General features: G+C 46.9%; 2 protein-coding genes across 5 annotated transcripts in view; both read left to right on the plus strand.

The window, feature by feature from the left end:
• FAM170B (family with sequence similarity 170 member B) lies at positions 1-6347 on the plus strand. Its single transcript, XM_025880394.2, has 2 exons — positions 1-3894; positions 5167-6347. The coding sequence occupies exons 1-2, from the start codon at positions 3633-3635 to the stop codon at positions 6027-6029; spliced, it is 1125 nt and encodes a 374-aa protein (XP_025736179.1). The 5' UTR covers positions 1-3632; the 3' UTR covers positions 6030-6347.
• VSTM4 (V-set and transmembrane domain containing 4) overlaps positions 6321-21134 on the plus strand; it is a 124593-nt gene continuing 109779 nt past the window's right edge. Inside the window, exons 1-3 of one of the 4 annotated variants that reach the window (XM_025880396.2) lie at positions 7857-10106; positions 10383-10451; positions 14711-14820. In XM_025880396.2, the coding sequence (XP_025736181.1) occupies positions 10084-10106; positions 10383-10451; positions 14711-14820 (202 nt within the window). In that variant the 5' untranslated portion in view covers positions 7857-10083. Of the gene's footprint in view, positions 6443-7856; positions 10107-10171; positions 10452-13168; positions 14821-21134 lie in introns of those variants that run through there. The other 3 variants (XM_025880395.2, XM_025880398.2, XM_073904511.1) reach the window with 3 other exon arrangements.

The following is a 21134-nucleotide window of genomic DNA, read 5'->3' on the forward strand; positions in this document are numbered from 1 at the left end:
TTGCTGGATCGTATGGTAGCTCTATTTTCAACTGTTTGAGGAACCTCCATACTGTTTTCCAGAGTGGTTGCACCAGCTTGCATTCCCACCAAGAGTGTAGGAGGGTTCCCCTTTCTCCGCATCCCCGCCAATATCTGTCATTTCCTGACTTGTTAATTTTAGCCATTCTGACAGGTGTGAGGTGGTATCTCATTGAGGTTTTGATTTGGATTTCCCTGATGCCGAGTGATGTTGGATGCTCACCATTTCTGAGGGTCAGGAATTTAAGCAGGGCTGATGGCTGGATTCGGAGGGGATGGCTAGCGTCTGCTCTGAGGTGTGTGGGGACCCAGCTGGAAAATTCTAAAGGCTAGAGGGCAGAATCATCCAAAGATTCAATCACTCACACATTGTAAGTTGGTTGGCACCTTTGTCAGGGCTGTTGGCTGGAACACCTCCATGTGGCCTGGGCTTCCTCACAACATGGTGGCTGAGTCCAAAGGAAAGTAGAAAGAGAAACAGAGAGACAGAGAGAGAGAACCAAGAGGAATTCCTATTGTCTTTTATGATCCAGCCTTGAAAGTCTGGAAGCATCACTCCCTGCCTCCTATTGGTGGGGGTGGCTACAAAGTCCACCCTCCTTCCGGAAGAGGGAGCCCCTCTCTCCATGGAGCAGTGTTGACTTCACATGGTAAGAAGAGCACGTGGGATGGGAGATACACCAGAGGAGTGGCCTTCCCTGGAAAATATAATCTCCTACAGCCCCATCTAATCTCTCTTCCTCTTCCCAAGGTCACCACCATTCCCAGGGGCATGTGATTATCTTCAGATGTCCTCTACGCCTTTGCATGCATAGACAACAAAGACTTGGTTTGGGGCTTTTGTGGGAGGGGGTGGCATGTTTAATTTTCACGTAAGTGGAATTCTTTGCATTTTGTTTTTTGCACTTCACATGAATTCACTTATTAGCACATGTAGATCTCTCTTTTTTATTGTAGTATAGTATTCCACAGTTTGGTTATGGTGTAATTTATGTAACTATTTTTTTTTTCTTTTGATGGATCTTTGAAATGTTTCCTTTTCTCTTATAAATAATACTGCAGTAAATATTTCTCTAGTTATTATTTCAAGCACATAGCACAAAATGCGAACGTTTCCCAGGAAAGAGATGGATGAGTAAAAAAAGGCTGAGTGAAAGAACACAGCCACTTTTAATTGCAATGGATGCTATCCACTTTCCTTGGAGAAAGGCAGGTACACTGTTAGCAGGAGAGTATAAGAGTGTTCACTTCCTTACACCCTCACTATCCCAGAGAACTGTCAGTCTTTTTCATTCTTGCCTGTCTTAGGGGCAAACACAATACACTGCACATCATGTGTTTTTAATTTGTAGTTTCCTCATTATAGTTAGGTTGAGTTGGGCTGAACATCTCATCTGTTTCTCAGCCATCTGCATTCTTTCTCCTGGGAATTGCTTGTTCATTTCCTTCTCTGAGCTGTTCATTGCAGTTTCACTAAAAAGCAGAGAAATGCAAATTGAAACAATGAGGTTTTTTTAAGCTATGAAGATAAAAAAAGATGACAAGGATTCCCGATGCTTGTGATGACTGATATGATTTAAGTTCAGAAAAACCACCCTATAATTAGGGTGTTAACTTATATTTTCTTTCTACACACTTTTAATTAAAACACAACCCTAGCACCATATGAAAATATTCCTAGTTGTTTTGTATGAGGTGAGACTGATGGTGGTTTAAAAAAAAAATAGCAAATAAAAATTTTCAGCATCACTTATTGACTGAGTCTTCTTTTCCTCCCTGGCTTTTGTTTTTTGCTTTATCTCTTAAAATTCAAATATATAGGGGTGCTTGGGTGGCCCAGTCGGTTAAGAGTCCCACTCTTGATTTTGGCTCAAGTCATGATCTCAGGGTCATGGGATCGAGCCCCGGGTTGAGCTCCAAGCTCAGCAGGGAGAGTCTGCTGGAGATTCTCTCTCTCCTTCTCCTTCTGCCCCTCCCCCTGCTCATGCATGCTCTCTCTCTCTCTTTAATAAATAAATAAAATCTTAGGAAAATTCAAATATATAATGTGATCTTTTTCTGGACTACTTTTATCTTCCATTGATCTACTTATTTTTTTGTGCTGGTACCCCCTTATTTTTATAAGGCAAGCCTCTGGATTTATTTGGTAAGAGAGAGCACAATTACAGTATTTCCTCTTTCCACCAGGGAACATTGTCTCTTTGTAGGTGCAAGTGTGACTTCTCATCACTCTATAAAGCTCTGTGCTATTCTCCTTCACGCAGTGGCCTTTCCTAGCTGCTGGCTGTGTGGGTGGTGTTGGGGTTACTTTTGGGATATAGGGATTATTTACAATCCATTACTTTTTTGAGCTGTTTAGATTTGGGGATGCTGAGGAATAGAGTTGGTGATGCTGAGCAGAGGTGGGAGGGTAATGGAGAGAAATATTTTGGACGAAGTATGTTCCAACATGAGAACCCCCAGGAGCAGAGAGGTGGCAGATGGGAAGGCGTGCCCCAGAGTGACTGTATCTGGACTGAGGTTTGCACAGGTGGAGAATGGAGGGGGCCCAGAGTCATGGGGTGAGAACCGTCCTACCTTGGGGCAGCAGAGAATCGAGATGCGGAGAGAAGGCAGCCCTGCTAGGTCAGCGTGTCCTTGGCAAATACCATCAGCAGCTCCAGTGTGTTGTTTGGTTATTCATTGATTTGACGATTATTTCTAGAAAGCTCGTTCATGTGTCAAACATTATTCTGGATGCTAGGGATGTGACAGAGGAAAATTGAATGGACTCTCTTCCTCATGGAGCTTACCTTTAAGAACAGAGATGAATACAGATAAACCCATTATGCATATGTGCAAATACGTGAAAGTGCCTGAGGGCAAAAACTAAAGCAGGGTAATGGCGAGAGATGGAGGGTGGACAGGTGCTGTTTCAGTAGACTGGACTGAGAGAGTGAGCCACCACAACCTAGAGGAGGGTGTGCCCGGTAGAAGGGCAACTGCAAAGCTCCTGAGGTGGGGTGTCCCTGGCGCCTGGGCACCTAGGCCATGGAGGGCCAAGAGGTCTAAATGAGGCAGGGGTGGGAAACTGAGGAGGAGGTAAGATTTTCAGTCATCTGCTATTTCCTCAGTATGAGGTCGGCCCATTCTGATGTTCGGTGATGACAGTGTGTATGTGAACATGTGTGTAGTTAAGTGAATGTGGTGTGAACTAGTGCATATGCATGTGTGAACATATGTGTGTTGTTAGGTGAATATGTGTGTGAATCTGGGTGTATGTGTGTGTTAGTTTGTATGTGTATGAATGTATATGGATGTGTCTGTGTGTTTAAATGTGTGTGTTTATGTATGTTTGAGTGTACATGTATCTGAGTGATTATGTGTCAGCGCGAGGATATGTGTGCTTATATATGTATAAGCGTCTTGGTGGGTATGTTTATGTGTTTGTGTCTCCCTGTGTGTACAAGTGTTTATATGTGTGTGTGTTTGTATTTTGTGTTTGTGTTCCTGACAATAAGCAAGGCAGGAAAGACCTCCATGGGGAAATGAGATCCTGATGGGAAGCCTCTCCCGGCCTCCAGGCTGGGTCTGAGTCCTTGCCCTGGTTCACAGAACAGGCCAGTGTCATTGATGAGGTCACAGAATAAAGCCAGGATCCTAGTGACCACAGGGAGCCCAGAAGCCACTCAGGCTGGGGCCAGTGGAGGGCTTCAGCACAGCCCAAGCCAACTCTCACCAAACAGCTGGAGCACTGAGTCTCCTGCGTGCTGGTGTCCAATCATGAAACGCCACTTCACAGACCATAGGGGAGAACAGTCACCCACAGATGGGGCCAGCCTCAGCTTGGCCAGCCCGGAGTCCACAGAAGAGAGGGTGGAAGTATCCTGGTCAGGTAGGTCAGAAGAAAGGGCGGGAAGGCGCTGCCAGGTGTGTTCCCTGGGAGGGAGGTCCTGGAGGGTGAGGAGTGGGCACGGGGTCACCCCTCGGTGCTGTTAACAAAATGTTGTATTGGCCATAAAAATGGATGGTGGATATGCCTGAGGCCATTGTGAGTACATGAGATAATTTCAGAAGGTATGAGGATGAAACTGTAAAGACGTTCATCATTATATATTTTAATGTACATTGGAGAAACAGAATTGGCATGTCAATCCTATGATTTCAGAATAATATGAAGAAGTCCTTTATAATAGATTGATTAAATTTAATCTAGAACATCAATTTGAAGACCACTATGAAGTGACCATGGACAGCACCTAAGGGTAATACCAGCTTGTCAGTCAGTTAAGCTCTTTGTGACTCAGTTTCCTAATCTGTCAAATGGGAATCACAACAGTGTAATTTCCTGTTTTTTTTTTCAATATTAATGGAATTAAAACGTGACAAGCACTCAGACGATAATGGGATACACTGAATGTTCAAGGAGAGGGCGAGATGCTCCCTGCTTAAGAAGGAGACACATTACAAAGGCAAAGAGGATGACGGAGCTGGAAGGCCTGGCCAAAGCATGTCCCATGCATGGCTTTTTAAATTGGTTTTATTGAGCTGTTAATTTAAATACAGAAATATCAGTTTTAAGTGTACAATTTGAAGAATTTTAATAAGTGTGCATTTGTGTAACCACCACTGTGATCTTGATATGGAATATTTTCATCATCCCCAAAGGTTCCTTTGTGACCATTGGAAATCAGTTCCCCACATCTCCCCCTCCCCCCAGCTCCTGGTAACCCTTGATCTCTCCTCTCTCCCTATAATTCTACCTTTTCTAGAATGTCATCCAGGTGGAATCCTATACTGTATGGCCTTTCTACCCTAGGTGCTTTCATTTAGCTTATGCATTAAGAGATTCATCCATGTTTTGCAGGTATCATTCCTTTTTATCACTGGATAGGCTTGCATGGTATGGATGTACCATCATCTGTCTATTCACCAGCAGATGGTCATTTTGGGTTTAGTCAAATTTTTGGCGATTACATTCATACATTGTTTGATCCTCATCATTATCCCACGAGGTAAGCACTGTCATCCCCATCTTATGAGGAAACAGCCACAGGAGTGGATGGCACCTGGGGCCTTGGAGCCCGCACCCTTTCGGAGTCCTGAAGGTGGGTTTCGGTGCTGATTCCTGCGGGGGCACTGATGAAAATGTCCTTGCACTTCTCAGGGGCCGTAAAGAGAGAGGAACCATCTCCGCGGCCCGGGCCGGCCGTTCCCCACGAGGAGGACCTCTACTTGGCCGGCAGGGCTCGGGCGATGCTGAGCTGGAGCAGTTCTCCGTCTGCCCAGTCCTCCTCCGAGTACCAGTCCTACTCCCAGTACCAGTCCTGCTCCTCCTGCACGCACGACGGGGAGGACGCCGCCCAGCAGAGCGCGTGCGCCTTCTACACCCACGTGCAGACGGTGCAGGGCGTGGCCGTGGCCTGGGAGACCGAGACGGGCTTCGAGCCGGTCAGCAGGAAGCCCCGCATTCACCAAGCCGAGTTCGTCAAGAGGCAGAGGAGGAAAGGCTCCTCCTTCGAGATGGCTTCCAACACCGACTTGCGCTGGGAACTGGAAGCCAGCAGGAACACCTGCTGCCCGAAGCAGGACGACGCGGAGCTGCTAGGGCCCCTCGAGTGCTGCCTGCAGGAGCTGCGGGACACGCCGGACTGGCTGGTCACCACGAACTCTGGGCTGCGCTGCGTGGCCTGCTGCCGGGTCTTCCCCACGTTGGAGGCTCTGCTCAAGCACGCCCAGTATGGCATCCAAGAAGGCTTCAGCTGCCAGATCTTTTTTGAGGAGATGCTGGAGAGAAGGCGGGCCCGGGGCCAAGTGCAGGAGCTAGAGCTGCACGAGGAGGAGCAGTGCCCTTCGGAAGGCAGTGAATGTTCAAGGCGGCACGCCAGGGTGCTTCCCTCGCAGCAGCAGAGCAGTGAGCTGGAGGTCATGTGCCCAGCCCTGGCCTCACCTCCGGCACCTCAGTTGCTCCTTCCGCAGCCAGCAGGACCAGCACTGCAGGGGCGGGGGAAGAAAGCCAGCAGGAGCTAGAGCTGGGAGGGCCTGACAAGGCAAGGGGAAGAACCCTTCCAAAGGGCACAGCATTTCAACCAGAGTCCACTTCAAAACCTGAATCCAAAGAGGAGGGCTTCAAGTGTTTCTGACCATGGGAACGAGATCTGAGGCCCACAAGCCTGTGGCCACAGGGATTTCTATTTTTGTTGGTAGATCAAGCAGGTTGTGACTCAAAGGAGAGCCAACTGCAAATGAAGCGTCAGCCCTATATTTTTCATTGTTAGGAACCCGCCATATGCCCTAGTTCTATGTCTTATTTTAGTGGGATTAAACTTGAGTAACTCAAAACGTAAAGCCTTGTCAAAAGGAGTGAACCATGCTATTAGGTTGGAGCCACAGGAAATTGCCATTTCTGTAGGTTATACACCAGCACAGACGCCTGGAGACAGGTAGGTTCCCAGAGGTGGAGATGGGGTCTGGGTAAGTCCTGCTACCTATGAGTGCATAGGTCAACTACATGCTTTAAAATGTTGTTACAAAATTCATTTGCACCCTGCTATCTGTCCCCAGCTCAGGGGGCTGCATTCATTCAAGAAAATACATGGATGGCTCACTGTGTTAGGGTGATGAAACAGATAGCCCAGCTTTCCAGTGAGAGGCAGATGGAATAGGCAGTTGCAAGGCAAAGGGATGAATCAACATAAAAGAGGCTTGGGGAGCTCAGTGGAGGGCCCCCAAACTCACAGTGGTTGATGAGGAAGGAGGACTTTCCAAAAGAGGTGATGTTCACAAAGGCTTGGAGGACAAGTATGCCCAGGGCTTCTCACTCTTGGTACTGTTGACATTTTAGCCTGAATAACTGTCTTTGTGTCAGGGAGGACTGTCTTTTCCATTGTAGGACGTTTGGCAGCATCCCTGGCCTCTACCCACCAGATGCCAGTGGCATCCCCTTCTCTACAACTGTGACAATCAAAAATGTCCTAGATATTAACAAACACTCCCCGGAGGCAAAATTGCTGCTTGGTTGACAATCACTGAGCTAGACAAAAATGAGGATCTTAGAAGAGGGAATGGCACAAGATATATGGGCAATTGCCAGCAATTTGGCCTGGTTGGAGTGCTGGAGACATTTCTCCCCTCATATACTCCATAAAGTTTAGCACCTGCTATGTGCCAGACACTGTACTGGGCATGGGAAACAAACTGAACATGCATGGATGGTTCCCTGTGGAGTTTACTGCTGGGGGCAAAACTAGACTCCATATATACATATTTAGAAATAATTATGGAAGTACTTGTTTTACAACCTTCAAGGCCCTCTATGGCCCAGGCTTTGCTAACTTCTCCATCACCATTTCATAACATTCACTGCTTCACTCACTGTGCTCCAGGCTTTCATACCTCAGGGCCTTTGCACTTACTCTCTCCTCTAAGTGGAGTGCATATCCTTCTCTGTCAGTCTTTTGGTTGACCCCTTGCTCATCCCTGAGGTTTCAGCTTTGTTACTTTTTCAAAGGGGACTTCCACAATCATGCTGTCTTAGTGTAGGCCTCATTCTATTTGCAGATGGTTTTAAAGAGAGCACTAGCAGGATCAGATTCATGTTTCAGACTCATTCTGGTTGTATGTGAAATATGGATTGGTACAGTAGCCAGAGAAAAATAAGTAGGGAGATCACTTAAGAGGCTGTTGCAGAAGTCCAGACAAGGGACAATGTGGCTTGTATAAGGCTTGTCACAAGCCAAGAGGGAGTGAAAGGATGTATTCAAGACCTATTTGGGGAATAGATCCAAAGGACTTGGGGATGGGTGGATGTGGCCGGCGGGGGGGGGGGGGGCGCGGGGAATGGGCTTGTCAAGGTAGACTCGCAGGTTCCTAGCAGGAGCAAATGGTAGGTGGTGGTATAGTAACTGATACGGGAAACTTTGAAGGAAGGTTGGCAGTGAATATGTCTGTGTGAGTGTATGTGTAGGTTTGTATATGAGTACAAGTGTCTGCATGTGGATATACATGCCTAAGTGCAGAGGGAGGCTGGTGGTGGTGGAGGTCAATTAGGACAAGGTCAATTCTAAATGCTAATGACACATCCAAGTGGAAATGTTGAGTGGGAAATGGTTTATGATTCAGAACTCAGAAGACAAGTCTGGATTGGAAACAGATTAGAAAGCTAACAGCACATGGATGGTACCATATTTAAATCCACAACAGTGGGTGGATGAGGTGAAGTAGGGAGCTGGGTGGAGTTATACTGAAAGAGTGTGGCCTGAGAAGGAAGGAGAAATGGGGTGGGGGCTGCTTTTCTTGGGAGTTTTCTTCAAGGCCAACAAAACTAAGATTATTTCAAGGAGGGATGAGCAGTGTTAAATGTAGGAGAGAGTGGGAATGAGCTGAGAAGACATTTTTCTTTTCATCTGGCACATGGAGGTTGCTGCTGGCTCTGATGGGAGCAGTCTCAGGCTGAGTGGGGCACAGGCCAGATGGGCACAGGCCAGTAGTGGCCATGAGGCCAACCACAGGGGACAAGCCTAAGACAACGCTGCTGGCAAGTTTTGTTTAAAAGGGAAAGCAACTATGGCTGTAGCTGGACAAAAGGAAACTGAAAAAAGACAAAGATAGGGGAGGGAGCAAGTTCACATGCTAATGAGAATGAACCAGTAGAGAGGAGGAGACAGAATGCAAGAAAAATGGGGAAATCCTAGAACAGTGAAGCAGGTGAGAGAGGGCTGCATCCTGAATAGATATCAAGAAATGGGCCCTTGACAAGAACATCGTTGTGTTCTCTGTTGCGCTCAGATAGACAGGTCAGGTAGGGCTTAGGAGACAAAATTATAAAACTTGAATCTCTTCCCCGCCCCCCACAAAAAAAAAAACCCTGCAAGGAGCTCTTGAGGAATTGTAAGCAAGTCAGGTTTGCATTCGCAAAAGATTACTCTGGTGAGCAGCGTTGAGAGTGGATGAGAGAGAGCATCGCTGGCGGCAAGGAGTGCAGTTAAAGCATTGAAGGCAGGATGAGTTCAAGGGGTATTTGAGAGATGGAAATGGTAGACTTTGGCTAGTGTTCGATGAGGGTGGGGAGAGGAAGGTGTCCAGAATGACTTCCAGGTTTTTCAACTGGGTGGCTGGTGAATATTAGTGCCATTTCCAGATAATAGAATAGCAAAGGAGAAGATTTGCTGGGCTATAGATGAGTCCATTTTTGAATAAGCTCAGCTTGTGATAGAAACATCTAGAGGGGAGTTAGAAGGGTCTGGAGCTTGGAAGTGTATTACATGGGATGGGGAATGCGTCATCTACATGTATGTGGTTAGCTAAGGACATGGTGCCTTATGTGGGCCTCATGTGGGACTCTGCTAGCCTCAGTATAACAGGAAGCCATGAGATCATCTTGGAATGGGACATCAGCCCCATTGGGGATGGTATCTTATCACCATTTTCAAGATGCCACAGATTCACAAACTTTATAAATTCACTGCGAAAGGAGCTGGAGGAGCTTCAAAAGGAAAAAGGGATGGGACAATGGACCAACTTTGTCAAGCTCTTCTTAGAAGAGCTCTTTGGTGTTTGAGGGAGGCTTAGTAGGCAGGGAGAATCCAAGGACAATCTAAGGGGAGGGGAGGCAGCTGAGCCAGAAATAGTAGAGCACTAGTGAGGAAAACATGTCAATTCAGAAATCAGTGTGCAAGGGAAATAAAATGAGGCATGGCATCTAAGCTCTGGAATTTCAGCCTTTAAGACAAGAGTAGCCTTGATATTCTAAGAGTCAAGCATCATTCTAAATACCATGTAAATATTCAGTCACGAAATGCTCTCCACAATCTAATGAAGTGGGTCCTATGATTAGTTTGATAGGTAAGTAAGCTAAGACCTTGCCAAGGCTGTACAGCTGGTATATAGCAGAGTCAAGCTTCACACCCAGGCAGTGTTGTTTCAGAGCCTGTGCTGTAACCATCACACGGAGAAGAAAATTTTCATGTAAAGACAGATGCAAGGTATTTAGAAAAGCAAACATGTCAACTCCACAGGTTGTATTTTCTTTAGATTAAGTAGCAGCAGCTGGAGATCAGGGAAAAGTGATGGGCGTTCAGAATAAATGAAAGATGACAGGAACCTTGGGTAAGTAAACTTTTAATGTAGAGGATAACTTAAGCTACATGGATGGGGGAGGGAGGGATAAAATCGCTCTTAAATAGTGACTTGTTCTTAAAATATAGCTTAAACTCAGCTGAGTTCAGTATTCTTTTGTGGTTTAAACTCATCACTTTGTAGGAACCTGGGACTACCACCAAGTATGTATCAGGGCGGGTAAGGAGAACTCCTCCAGGGGACACAAGGGACCTCAAATATTTTAGATATTGAACCTCTTTAGACCTTTTTTTCCCCCAACCATAGAAAAAGATGCAACTCATTATATGACACTTATGGAAACCTGATAATGCCTGACAAAGACAGCATTAAAAAGTGAGTATATCAATGTCACTTGTAAACACAAAATAATAACTAATGGAATTTTTTCAACTAGGATGCCAAGATAATTCGATGGGGAAAGAATAATCTTTTCAGCAAATAGCGTTGGGACAACTGGATATCTATATGCAAAAAAGTGAAGTTGGATCCCTACCTCACACCATATGTAAAAATTAAAATGAAAAAGACCTAAATGTAGCAATTAAAACTATAAAACTCTTATAGGAAAACAAAGGTGTAAACCTCCACGATGTTGGATCAGGCCAGTGGTCTCTTAGATATGACACCAAAAGTACAAGCAAACAGAAAAATATAAGTTGGACTTCCATCAAAATTAAAAATTTTTGTGTTCAAGGGACATTATCAAGAAAGTGAGAAACAATCCATAGAATGGGAGAGAATACTTGCACATCACATATCTGAAAGGGTTAGTACCCAAAACATATAAAGAACTCTTATAAGTCAACAATAAAATACAAATATTCCAATTAAAAAATGAGCAAAAGATTTAAAAGATATTTCTCAAAAAAGATATAGAAATGACCAATAAGCACATGAAAAGATGCTTAACATCATTAGTCTGTAGGAATGTAAAATGGTGCAGCCACTTTAGAAAGCATTCCGACAGTTCCTCAAAAAGTCAAAAATACAGTTACCATATGACCCGGCAATTCTGATAATTGAAACACGGGTTCACACAAAAGTTTGTACATGAATATTATAGCAACACTATACCTAATACAAAAAAGTAAAAACAACCTACATGACTATCAAATGATGAGTGGAGAAAAAAAATGATATATCCATACAATGGCATACTTTGCAGCCATATAAAGGAATGAAGTACTGATTCATGCTACAACGTGGATGAACTATGACAACAGTATGCTAAGGAAAAGGAGTCAGACACAAAATAATACATACTACATAATGTATACTATACACTATATAATGCACGATTCTATTTATATGAAATGTGCAAAGAGGCAAATTATTTTAGATACAGAAAACAGATTAGTGGTTAGCCAGGAATTTGGGGGAAGAAGAGGTATAGGAAGTGCTTGCTCATGGGAATGAAGTTTCTACTTCAGGTGAGGAAAGCATTCTAGAATCAGATAGCAGTGATGGATACACAGCTTTTGAGAATTACTATAAATCACTGAGTTTTATGCTTTCAAAAGCTGAATTTTATGGTCTGTGACTTATACCTCCCCTCTAAAAAGACATGTAATACAATAATTATTCCTGTATTACTACTATTATTAATTTTTTAAAATTTCTTAGAGGCAGGGAGGGGCAGAGGGAGAGAGAGAATCTTAAGCAGGCTCCACGCCCAGAATGGAGCCTGCCATGGGGCTCCATCTCACAGCTCTGAGATCATGACCTGAGCCAAAATCAAGAGTCAGATGCTTAACGGACTGAGCCACCCAGACGCCCCTCCTATATTATTTTTAAAAATTAAGAATAGACATTTTCTTCAGATGACATAAAGTATCTCAAGCCAGGTAGCAAAATAATCTACAGGTGTTTCCATTGAAATCAGATAAAATATGTCATCTATTAACAGATTTTACTTACAACAAATTCAATAAAAACATGAAACAGAAATGTTATAAATAAGGGACAGAATAATCTCTCCATCTTTGGGAAAAGACAAATATAGTTACCTTGAAAGCTCAAATGAATTAACTCAAAATCATTAAAAAAAAAAAGAGGTACACAAAGGACTGAGATATAAGGTGGATATCAAAAGCTTTCTTGTGAATTAGATGTGGCTAATTAGGAAATAACATGGACAATGCCCCATTCACTAGATAAACATATGTTAAGTGCCATGAAATGTCAAAGTGATTACCTCTAGTTGATAATTATTGTTAAATTTTGTTTTCTCTGTAATGCACATTATTTTTAAAGTTTTCTAGATGAGGAAGTATGGCTTTTATAATAAGAAAAAGAAAAATTCAATCACATGTTACCTCAGGTTCGAAGTGACCTTGGGGGCCTTTCCTGTCCGCATTTGTGGCCCACAAGCTTGAAGAACCCCAGCTTCTAACATTGCACTCCTTGGTCCCTGCAAATGAAATTAGCTTTGACTTTAAGAGTAATTTGTAATGGATGAGGACCCAGCCACCTCAAGAGAGTTATGTTACAAAGCTCTTTTTGTGGTATGCCCTCATTTCTTAGGGAGGTTGATGAAAGCTGTGATTGAGAGGGAGATCTTGAGAGAGAACTGAGGTGGGAGCTCCGTTGAAGGAAAGAGTAAAGACAGTGAGACTGGGAAAGAAAACAAGGGCCCAACACACAGGACCCCAAAGGGAGACCAGAAGCCTGTGCAGGAGGATGAAGGGAAGAGGAAGTTGGGGGAGGGAGACAGAAGGGTAGAGAGACTGGAATGGCAGGTATTAAGGAATACACTGGGGAACGTGACATCACAAAGGGGGTCCAGGCAGGAGGCTGGTGGGCAAAGGTGAATGTCCCATCGAAGATGGCGGAACCCTGACAGATGGGAGTCAGCAGCCTCTGAAGTGCTCAGTGATGGATGCTATTATGGGCGGAATTGGGTACCTCCCAAATTCATATGTTAAAGTCCTAACCCCTAGTGCCTCATGATGTGACCTTATTTGGGGATAAGGTCTTTAAAGAGGTAGGTAAGGTAAAATGAGGTCACAAGGGTGGGCTCTAATCCAATATGACTGGTGTCTTTTAAAAAGAAGAGATTAAAACACAGAAGGAAGACCACGTGAAGAAGACACAGGGAGAAAAAGGCCATCTACAAGCCAAGCAGTCTCAGAAGAACTGGTCCTACAGGCGCTTTGATCTCAGACTTCTGGCCTCCTGAACTGTGAGCAAATCTACAGTATCTTCTTAGGCAGCCCTAGGAAATGATACAGATGCTGATGAGGAGGAACCAGAGACAGGAAGGCGGCCGCCACCAAGGTCCATGTTTCCAGTGCGGAGCCTTCCTGGTCCCAGGTGCTTAGGAGAGCAAGCGCACCGCCAGTGCTCAATCAACGTTTGTTGATGTAAATGCCCAGAATGGCATAAGTACATTTGGGAACAAACCAGCTGACTTTGGACAAACATAGCGTGGCCTACCAACCCCGAGGACTCAGAGTGCTTTGGGCATCTGTCAGAGGGTTTGGCAGAAGGAATCTGGTGCATGAGTGCACAGTGGTGTGGGGATCAGAAGAGAGCCCTGTGTATTTTCTCTGATTTTCTTCTATGCTTCCAATGTTTCCCCTCCCAATGAGATCCAGCTGAGCAACACCCCCCCCCACCCCCAGCAGATGAGCTAGGCACAGGGAAAATGGGGACCTGGATGTGCTGAGCTGTAGGGAAGAAGGAATAAGCAGTTCGTGAAAATGCTACTTCTAGAGCTCAAAGCCTGGCACCAGGAGCCAGACCCTGTGTGTGTACATGCACGCATTCATGTGGGTATGAGCTTGGGAGTGTGTGCGTGCACGTGGTATGTGCGGCTCTGCACTGGGCCCTGTTGTACCTGGCTTGGAGCAGAGAGGCTGGAAGCCCTGAAGGCTAGTTGGGACCCTGCTCCTGGCCCTCCTGCAGCCTCTCCCAGCGCTCACCCAGGACCGCAGGCTGAGCTACCTTCAGTCTTAGGAGAAGGGAGTGAGAATGCCCCATAGCAGTGTTTCCTCAAGCTTGAGTAGCATCCTCGCAAAGCACAGGACATTCTTACACGCCCGTGTTGGCTTAAATTATTGCTGCTGAAAGGACTTTACTCAAATATAAACATTCAAATTGATAGTTGTTTACAAGTATAAAATAAACACAAATTTATCAATTAAAATACAAACAATGACAACAGCCATAAAACTCAAACTAACAGCACTAATTTTATGTGACTGTTGACCTTAGTGTTTGTAAAATCCACTCGCCTCCAAAACGAATATGGGACTCAACGGGAGGCCGACTCTTCTGTGGGAGATGGGTCTTCACGGCCCCAGGCGGAGACTGCGTGGTCTCCCAGCATGGACACTATGGATGCATAAACTCATCCACTTGAGGTCATCCTGATCGCCAGCCTACATGCAAGCAAGGGCACAGGACTCATGTGTGACCCGAGGTTTATAAGGGATCCAGGTTATTCATGTGCTTTAAACTTTTTTTTATAGAGCTTCCTAAAGTTTCAAGAATTATATTAGGGAGAGTGAAAGCCCTGGGGTTGCTCATGTTTTTCCCAAGAGAAAAAAAAAGCCTGAGAGCACTGATGGGGAACATCCCTCCTTTCACAGACATGCACCCATGACTTCCCCCTATGCACGAGGCCTGGGCTCAAGCAAGAGGGACACAGAGATGACTGCGAGTCAGTGTCTGGCCTTGGGGATCAGACAGGGACATTTACGTAAGTATCAATGATGCTGCACATAGAGGTTTGTACAAGAAACCATGGGGACTTGGAAGAAAAGACCCGACAGATTTTGGGGGCTTGGAAAGCTTCCTGGAGGAGGTGTTGGATGCCCAGGAAATGAGCTGAGCACAGGGATGAGCAGAGGGACAATGCAGACTTGGATGGGCTGAGAATCTTGAAAGTGCAGCTGTGCCCTTGAGGGGCAATTATTCCAGACACCCCAAGCTGAACTAGGACTGGGGTCTGCACTTCTAGAACAGAGGCTACCCTAATGAACAGGAGGAAGAGGGTTTTGTTTTCCCCCTCTAGAGACCTTGCCTCTTGTCCCCACAAGCGCTTCTGAGGGGCTGGTTAACAAGTCAGCAATTTCATCCTCAGAGAGCCATTCATGGACTTAAAATTTCTCCTTCCGTACTGCAATAATAATATCCTTGTGAAGCTCATGTAGTAAGACAATATCAGCATGAAGTAATTCGTCCGTTTGCTACAGGGTCAGAGAAAGTTCCCGAGGGAGGGGAGATGGGGTTGGGGTGGGACTGTGGAAGCGAAGTGGAGCCAGATGTTGGCACTTACCTGCTGAGGGCTGGGTGCCAGGAAGAGGGAAATGTTCTCTGGAGATGTCTCATCCGTTGTCCATCCATGTGTGGGGCAGGGTACGTGTGTGTGTGGAGGTGGGGGAGTCAAAGGGTAGGTAAGATGCACTGTCTTCTGGCTCACTGGGTAGCCTCAGCTTTCTCTGCCTCTGAAGGTTACCATAGTTGCAGCACAAAGGACTAGCTCCTTGTATCCTGCCCTCTTTCAGCCGGGACGGCTGCGCGGAGCAACCTGGCCTGCCTGAGATGGAGACCAGAGCTTTTCCCCGGCAGCTTGCCTGGGCTCCTGCAGCTATCAGCCCGGCTTCCCCCTTGGCCAGCCCTGGGACTCTGTGTGAGCCAGTGTTTGGGAGGAACCTGAGCAGTCTGAATCTGATCTTCCTGGTTTGCTCTCCGTCGAGGTCGAGGATAGCGAAGAGCAGCACTTAGCTGGCCCCACTGACTCCAGAGGGAAATAGCACCCCTCTGCAGAAGAAGAGCAGGTGTGAGGGGAAAGCCAGGCCGGCAGCGGATGTCTCGGCTTGTAGGTGCCTAATCTGAGAGCAGACTGCAAGATGGCTGCCAAGCCGCGTGCTGACCTGGAGTTGGTGTAAGACAATCAATGGCCATTCTGTACTTGGACATGACTCTGAATCTTGTAATCCTTCTTCTCACAAAATCCCAGGAGGGGTTGCCCCAGAGTACTGCGACTTCGTTCACCCCATCTCTGTTTCTTGGTTGGGGCACCACTGGCATTTTGTGCGGACTGTTATCGCCGGCGCAGGATTGCCCATTGCATTTCAGGGCATCGTATCACAGCCCAGCCTCCTGATGCCGGTTGTGGTCGCACCCCAAGATCGTCGTCGTAACAATCAAAAATGCCCCACACGTTCCCAAAGCCCTCCTGGGGTTCCTGCTGCCCAGTGACTGGGGCCACTGGCTGTCTCTCTTAGGGTAGGCTCTACCAAGCTCCAGTGAGACTTCCTTCCTTCTCGGCAGGGTTCTGGCATGAGAGATGCTCCCAGCTCCAGATCCCCCTGGCCCATGAAAGCCTCTTGTTTAGAAACACTGGGATGTGCCACAGAGGCACCTCTTCCCAAACTACTGTGTTTTAGTTCCAAGTTAGCATGAGAAGATTAGGCATTTGTCTTGGTTCTCTTGTTGCCTTTTGTTATGGGATTGGTTGCCTCTCTCTGATAGTCGACCTCAGAGACTGGACCTCGGGGGAGGGGGGGCGCACAGCAGAGTCTGCTGGCTTCCCACCCCCATTTCTGTTTGCCAGCCTCCCTCACCAGCTCCCTGTTTGGCTGCTCTCTCAAAGAATACCCTGCCTTCCCTGTCTCCCCTTTCCTTCTCTCCTTCCTTACTGTTATGGGCCAAATTGGGTCTCCCCAAAATTTGTATGTCAAAGTCCTAAACCCCAGGGCCTCGGAGAGTGATTGTATTTGGAGATAGGGTCTTTAAGGAGGTAATTAAGTTAAAATGAGGTCATTCGAGTGGATCCTCATCAATATAACTGGTGTCCGGGTAAGAAGAGGAGGTCAGGACCCAGACACACACAGAGGGGAGACCATGGGAAGACACAGGGAGAAGACAGCCATCTACAAGCCAGGGAGAGAGGCCTCAGAAGAAACCAACCGTGTCCACCCCTTGATCTCAGACTTCTAGCCTTCAGAACTGTGAGAATAAATGTCTGCTGTTTAAGCCACCCAGTCTGTGGCATCTTGCTAAGGTGGCCCAAGCAAACTCACAAACCTTCTCTTCTCTTTACTAATGCGCTGATGCCCCCCTGAAATATTGATCGATGACTTACCATGTGCACACACTGCGTAGGACTAGGTTTCCAAGAGCTCAGTACTCAGCCCTCCCCTCATCTCAGAGAACTGACCCTGGGTGGTGGCATTTATTCCCAAGGTGTCCCATGTAGGCTCGAGGCTGAATCAGTTGTCTTTCTCTGGCTCGCCTCTCACTGTGAGTTACAGATCCTAAAATTGAACATTTCTCATGGATCTCCTGTCAACGGTATTGGACATATTAGGCTCCACATAGCCCCTTCCTCCAAACCTGCTCTTCCCCTGGTGGTCCCTTGCTCTGTGATTCCTAGGGGACCTTCATGACATTCCCCCTCCTTCAGTGGTACACACCATTGTTGATGTGAAGTACAAACCCCTGGGTCCACATCTCACTTCCCAGACACAACTGGTCTTCTAGGCCCCTTAGAAGCCACCTATGAAACTTGAAAGTCCTGTGTCCTTTAGCCTCTGTGCTTTGACACACATTGCTCCCTCACCTGGAACAAACCCCTCACCCTCTTCTTTCAGGATCCTCCCAGTGTCCTTCCAAGTTCAGTTCAAGGGCTACCTTCATGTGAATGTTTCCAGCATGATGAGGAAGAGGAAGTGGGCATGGCCTCCACTGTGGTCAGTGATATAGACAAGGTATCTAGTTCTTTATCCCGCCCTCATTCCAATCCTTTCCTTCCGGAGCCTTCTGGAATCTGGGGCCATTTCTCTCTGCATCCAGCCAGTCTGCAGATTCCCTAGCACAAAGCTCACGGTCACTGCTGAAGTCATGGAATGATCCCAATTTATCAGGGTCACCAGGGAGGTTGGTTTGGAGAAGCTATTTCTATCTCGATCTACTGTTGGGCTTACAGCTTCACACTCCTTCCCAGGGCATCTCATACCACTTCCCCAGCTCTGCAGGGGACACATGCTGCAGGGTTCCACCATCACTAGCTCACGGCTTTTCCTTCTGCTTGGAATGATGCATCCTCCGTAACCATGATCTCTTCTTTCATACCCTCCCCCAACCCCATCAGTCAGAGCTAAAACCCTTTTTATCCAAAACCCACTCTTTGTTCACTCCCTGTCTGTGATAATTCGAATGTGCAACTGACTGCTTTTGGTGGTGAAATGCTGGTGAGCAGTATGGAGGAGATCTCAAAAATTACTCATATAAATGCAGACTGAAAAAGCAACCCAGAAATCTACCCAACATCTTAGAACGGGTTGTTTACTTTTCCTTGGTGCTTTAGTTTAGGGCTGTATTTGCTGTACACGACATCAAGCTGATCCCTGAACCATGGCATACTCTCATCTCAGACCCAGGTTTTAGCAGACAACTGTGTAGAGAAAGAAGAGAGAAGACCTCCACTCCTCTCCAGCTCGCCATGTCATAGCAGAATGCAGTTATTTCGAGGGAATTTGGATTTCTAAGATTCTTTTGGCGGTAACGGATAGAATCCAGATTAGTTGAGGAAGGCTTCCATGTCGTTCAGTGTCCACAAGGACCCATATCAACTTTAGAATAGTCTGAAATCCTCAACCAGAAACTCCAGACAGGGATTTTTAAAAGAGGTAATTAAAAAAAAATAACTGGCTTGCATTATTCTTCTAATTCAGAACACAGTCAGACCTGGTAGAACCAGGGGATGGACAAATATGTCAGTGGAGGATTTTCAAATCATCTTAAGCTTGTGAGGGAGTGGGCAGGGTGAAAGCCATTGCTACTGTGGTCCAGAGAAAACTGAAATAACAAGTCTCCTCTGGGTCACTGACTGTTTCTCCCTTGGAGAGTGGGTACATTTTCCCATTCCTGTGCCATGCAGCACAGGTCTTACCAAGACAGTCTGGTAGATTATTTGGGAAACTCAAAAGTACTGAGAGAGCACAGAGTTGAAAACAGAACAATGTCATATATCACAGAAGCACATGAAAAGCACTTTCCAGCCCCAAATCTCCAGCATAGCACCAAAGAAAGCAAAGCCAAGGGTGGGCACTTAGGTCTACTGCTGGGTTGAATGTCTGCTCAGTCCTTTGGGGAGAGACTGATATTTAGAAAAGATACAATGATCAAAGCGGGAATTGGCTCCTTCAAGTGTGGCCAACATGTGTAAGGGGCTCCGTCTACTTTCCATCAACTAGCAGAGTAAATTGCAAGCACGAAGTGTGAGGGGAGGTCACAGTCCTGCCACCTCTAGCTCGCTGTCCACATGCTGGACAGTCAAGTGGACATGCCATTTTACATACGTCACCTTCATGTGCAAAGTGAACTGCAGAGACGTTACACTGCCCGAGGACCCACACTGTTACCCAGGGTCAGGTTCTGGTTGGCTTTCAGCAACACTCTTCTTCTGGCACAAAGCCAAGGTCCCATGTCAGACACCTGGGGGCCCAGAGAACCCTGGACAGGTCTGTGGTCCTCTTTGAACCTGAGCTTACTAATCTGAAAAATGGAGCCTGGGACCTCACAGGGATGGGTTATGAGGCTTAGTGGCTTATACATGCAAAGTGATTTCCAAGCTCTGGTCTGGCATTCTCCTAGGAAAGTTTGCCTGGGATGTAGGATCCAGTTTGACATGAGTTCTTGTCCTTGCTTCTTGTCCTGGGCTTCAGACCCAGAGACCTTGCAGCCAGCTCACCACCGACTCCTCAGTTCCTTTCAGCAGCCTGGCTGAAGTGTGGGGCCGCTCCCTCCCGTCTGGCTACCTTGATGGTCAGCCCAGTCACTGCAGAGGCCTGCTCTATGGAATGGTCTCCCAGCTAGAAAAACCCTAGGGGGACCAGGGACCCCGAGAAAGGCCTGGGATTTGGAGAGATCGCAAAGGCTTGCACCCACTGGTCTGAGCTTCGGGGGCAGATGGTCCCTCTGGGACAGGCCCTGTGGCTCAGCACCAGGGGGCACCACCACCTGTCTCTCCATGCCTTCCCCACCCCTCCTCTGCCCTTAGAGGGAAAGAGATGGGGACCCTGTTCTCCTTCTGCAGGGACCCGCTCCCAAGCAGGACCCACCTTTTCCCCACAAAAACCTCCCCTGACAGACACACACACACAGAACACAGCTAATATATACTGTTCTTGCTCTAGAGATGCAGGACTAACACATCAGTTGGGCTCAGACCCCAACTTTAGAACCATGGCGAAGAGACCAGTATTGGCTCAGAGTGACCTGGGCTGAGTGGCCTTGCCCCCACTCCCTCACTGTGTGACTGAGTCAGCTCCTTCATCTTCCTGCCTTGGCTTCCTTATCTATAACGATACTTGTAATAATAGTTGACATTCATGGACCAGGGGCCAGGGGCCCTGTCTTAACTGGAGCTCTCTCACTGATCTTAAACACCCCATGATGGAGTGCCTATTTCCCCATTGTACAGATAGAACAAAGTGAGGCACATGGAGATTAAGGAGCTGTCCCAGGGTCTTACAGTGCCAGGATCCAGTAACATGGTGCAAAGTACTTAGCCCAGGCTGTGGCTGAGTGGACTCTGACTGGTCATTCGTTTTAATAGTGTCCACACACTCTGAACTTGTCTGTGTGGACCCTCTCAGTTTTCCAAGAGTTTCCAGCTCATCCCTGACATCCCCCACAACCAGTTCAGGGCAGCGGAAGAGGGCTTTTTCTCCCTCAGCTGCTCCTTGGCTCACAAAGGTCTATGTGGAGGGACGGCAGAGGTCCGCTGGGAAGCAGGTTAGCCTCAAGTCCCATTAGTCACTGCATTTGGTGGCCGCCTCCCTGCCCCAACAGCCCCAAACTCCAAGCGGCCTTCCCCTTAGCAATAACCATCTGTGACTGAAAGAGACCGCGAAGCCCACCGCAGCTGTGAATTCCTGGCGTCCAGCGATCCCCTCTCAGAACCTCAGTTTTCTCATCTGTGAAATGGGGACGGCGACAAGGAGCCGCCCACAGGTCGCTGGGGGAGCCCATGGCGTCGAGGGAGGGGGGACGCCCGCCGGG

Source organism: Callorhinus ursinus, unplaced genomic scaffold, assembly GCF_003265705.2.
Source record: "Callorhinus ursinus isolate GAN/ISIS: 27379988/994484 unplaced genomic scaffold, GSC_fseal_2.0 scaffold20, whole genome shotgun sequence".
NCBI classification, from domain to species: domain Eukaryota; kingdom Metazoa; phylum Chordata; class Mammalia; order Carnivora; family Otariidae; genus Callorhinus; species Callorhinus ursinus.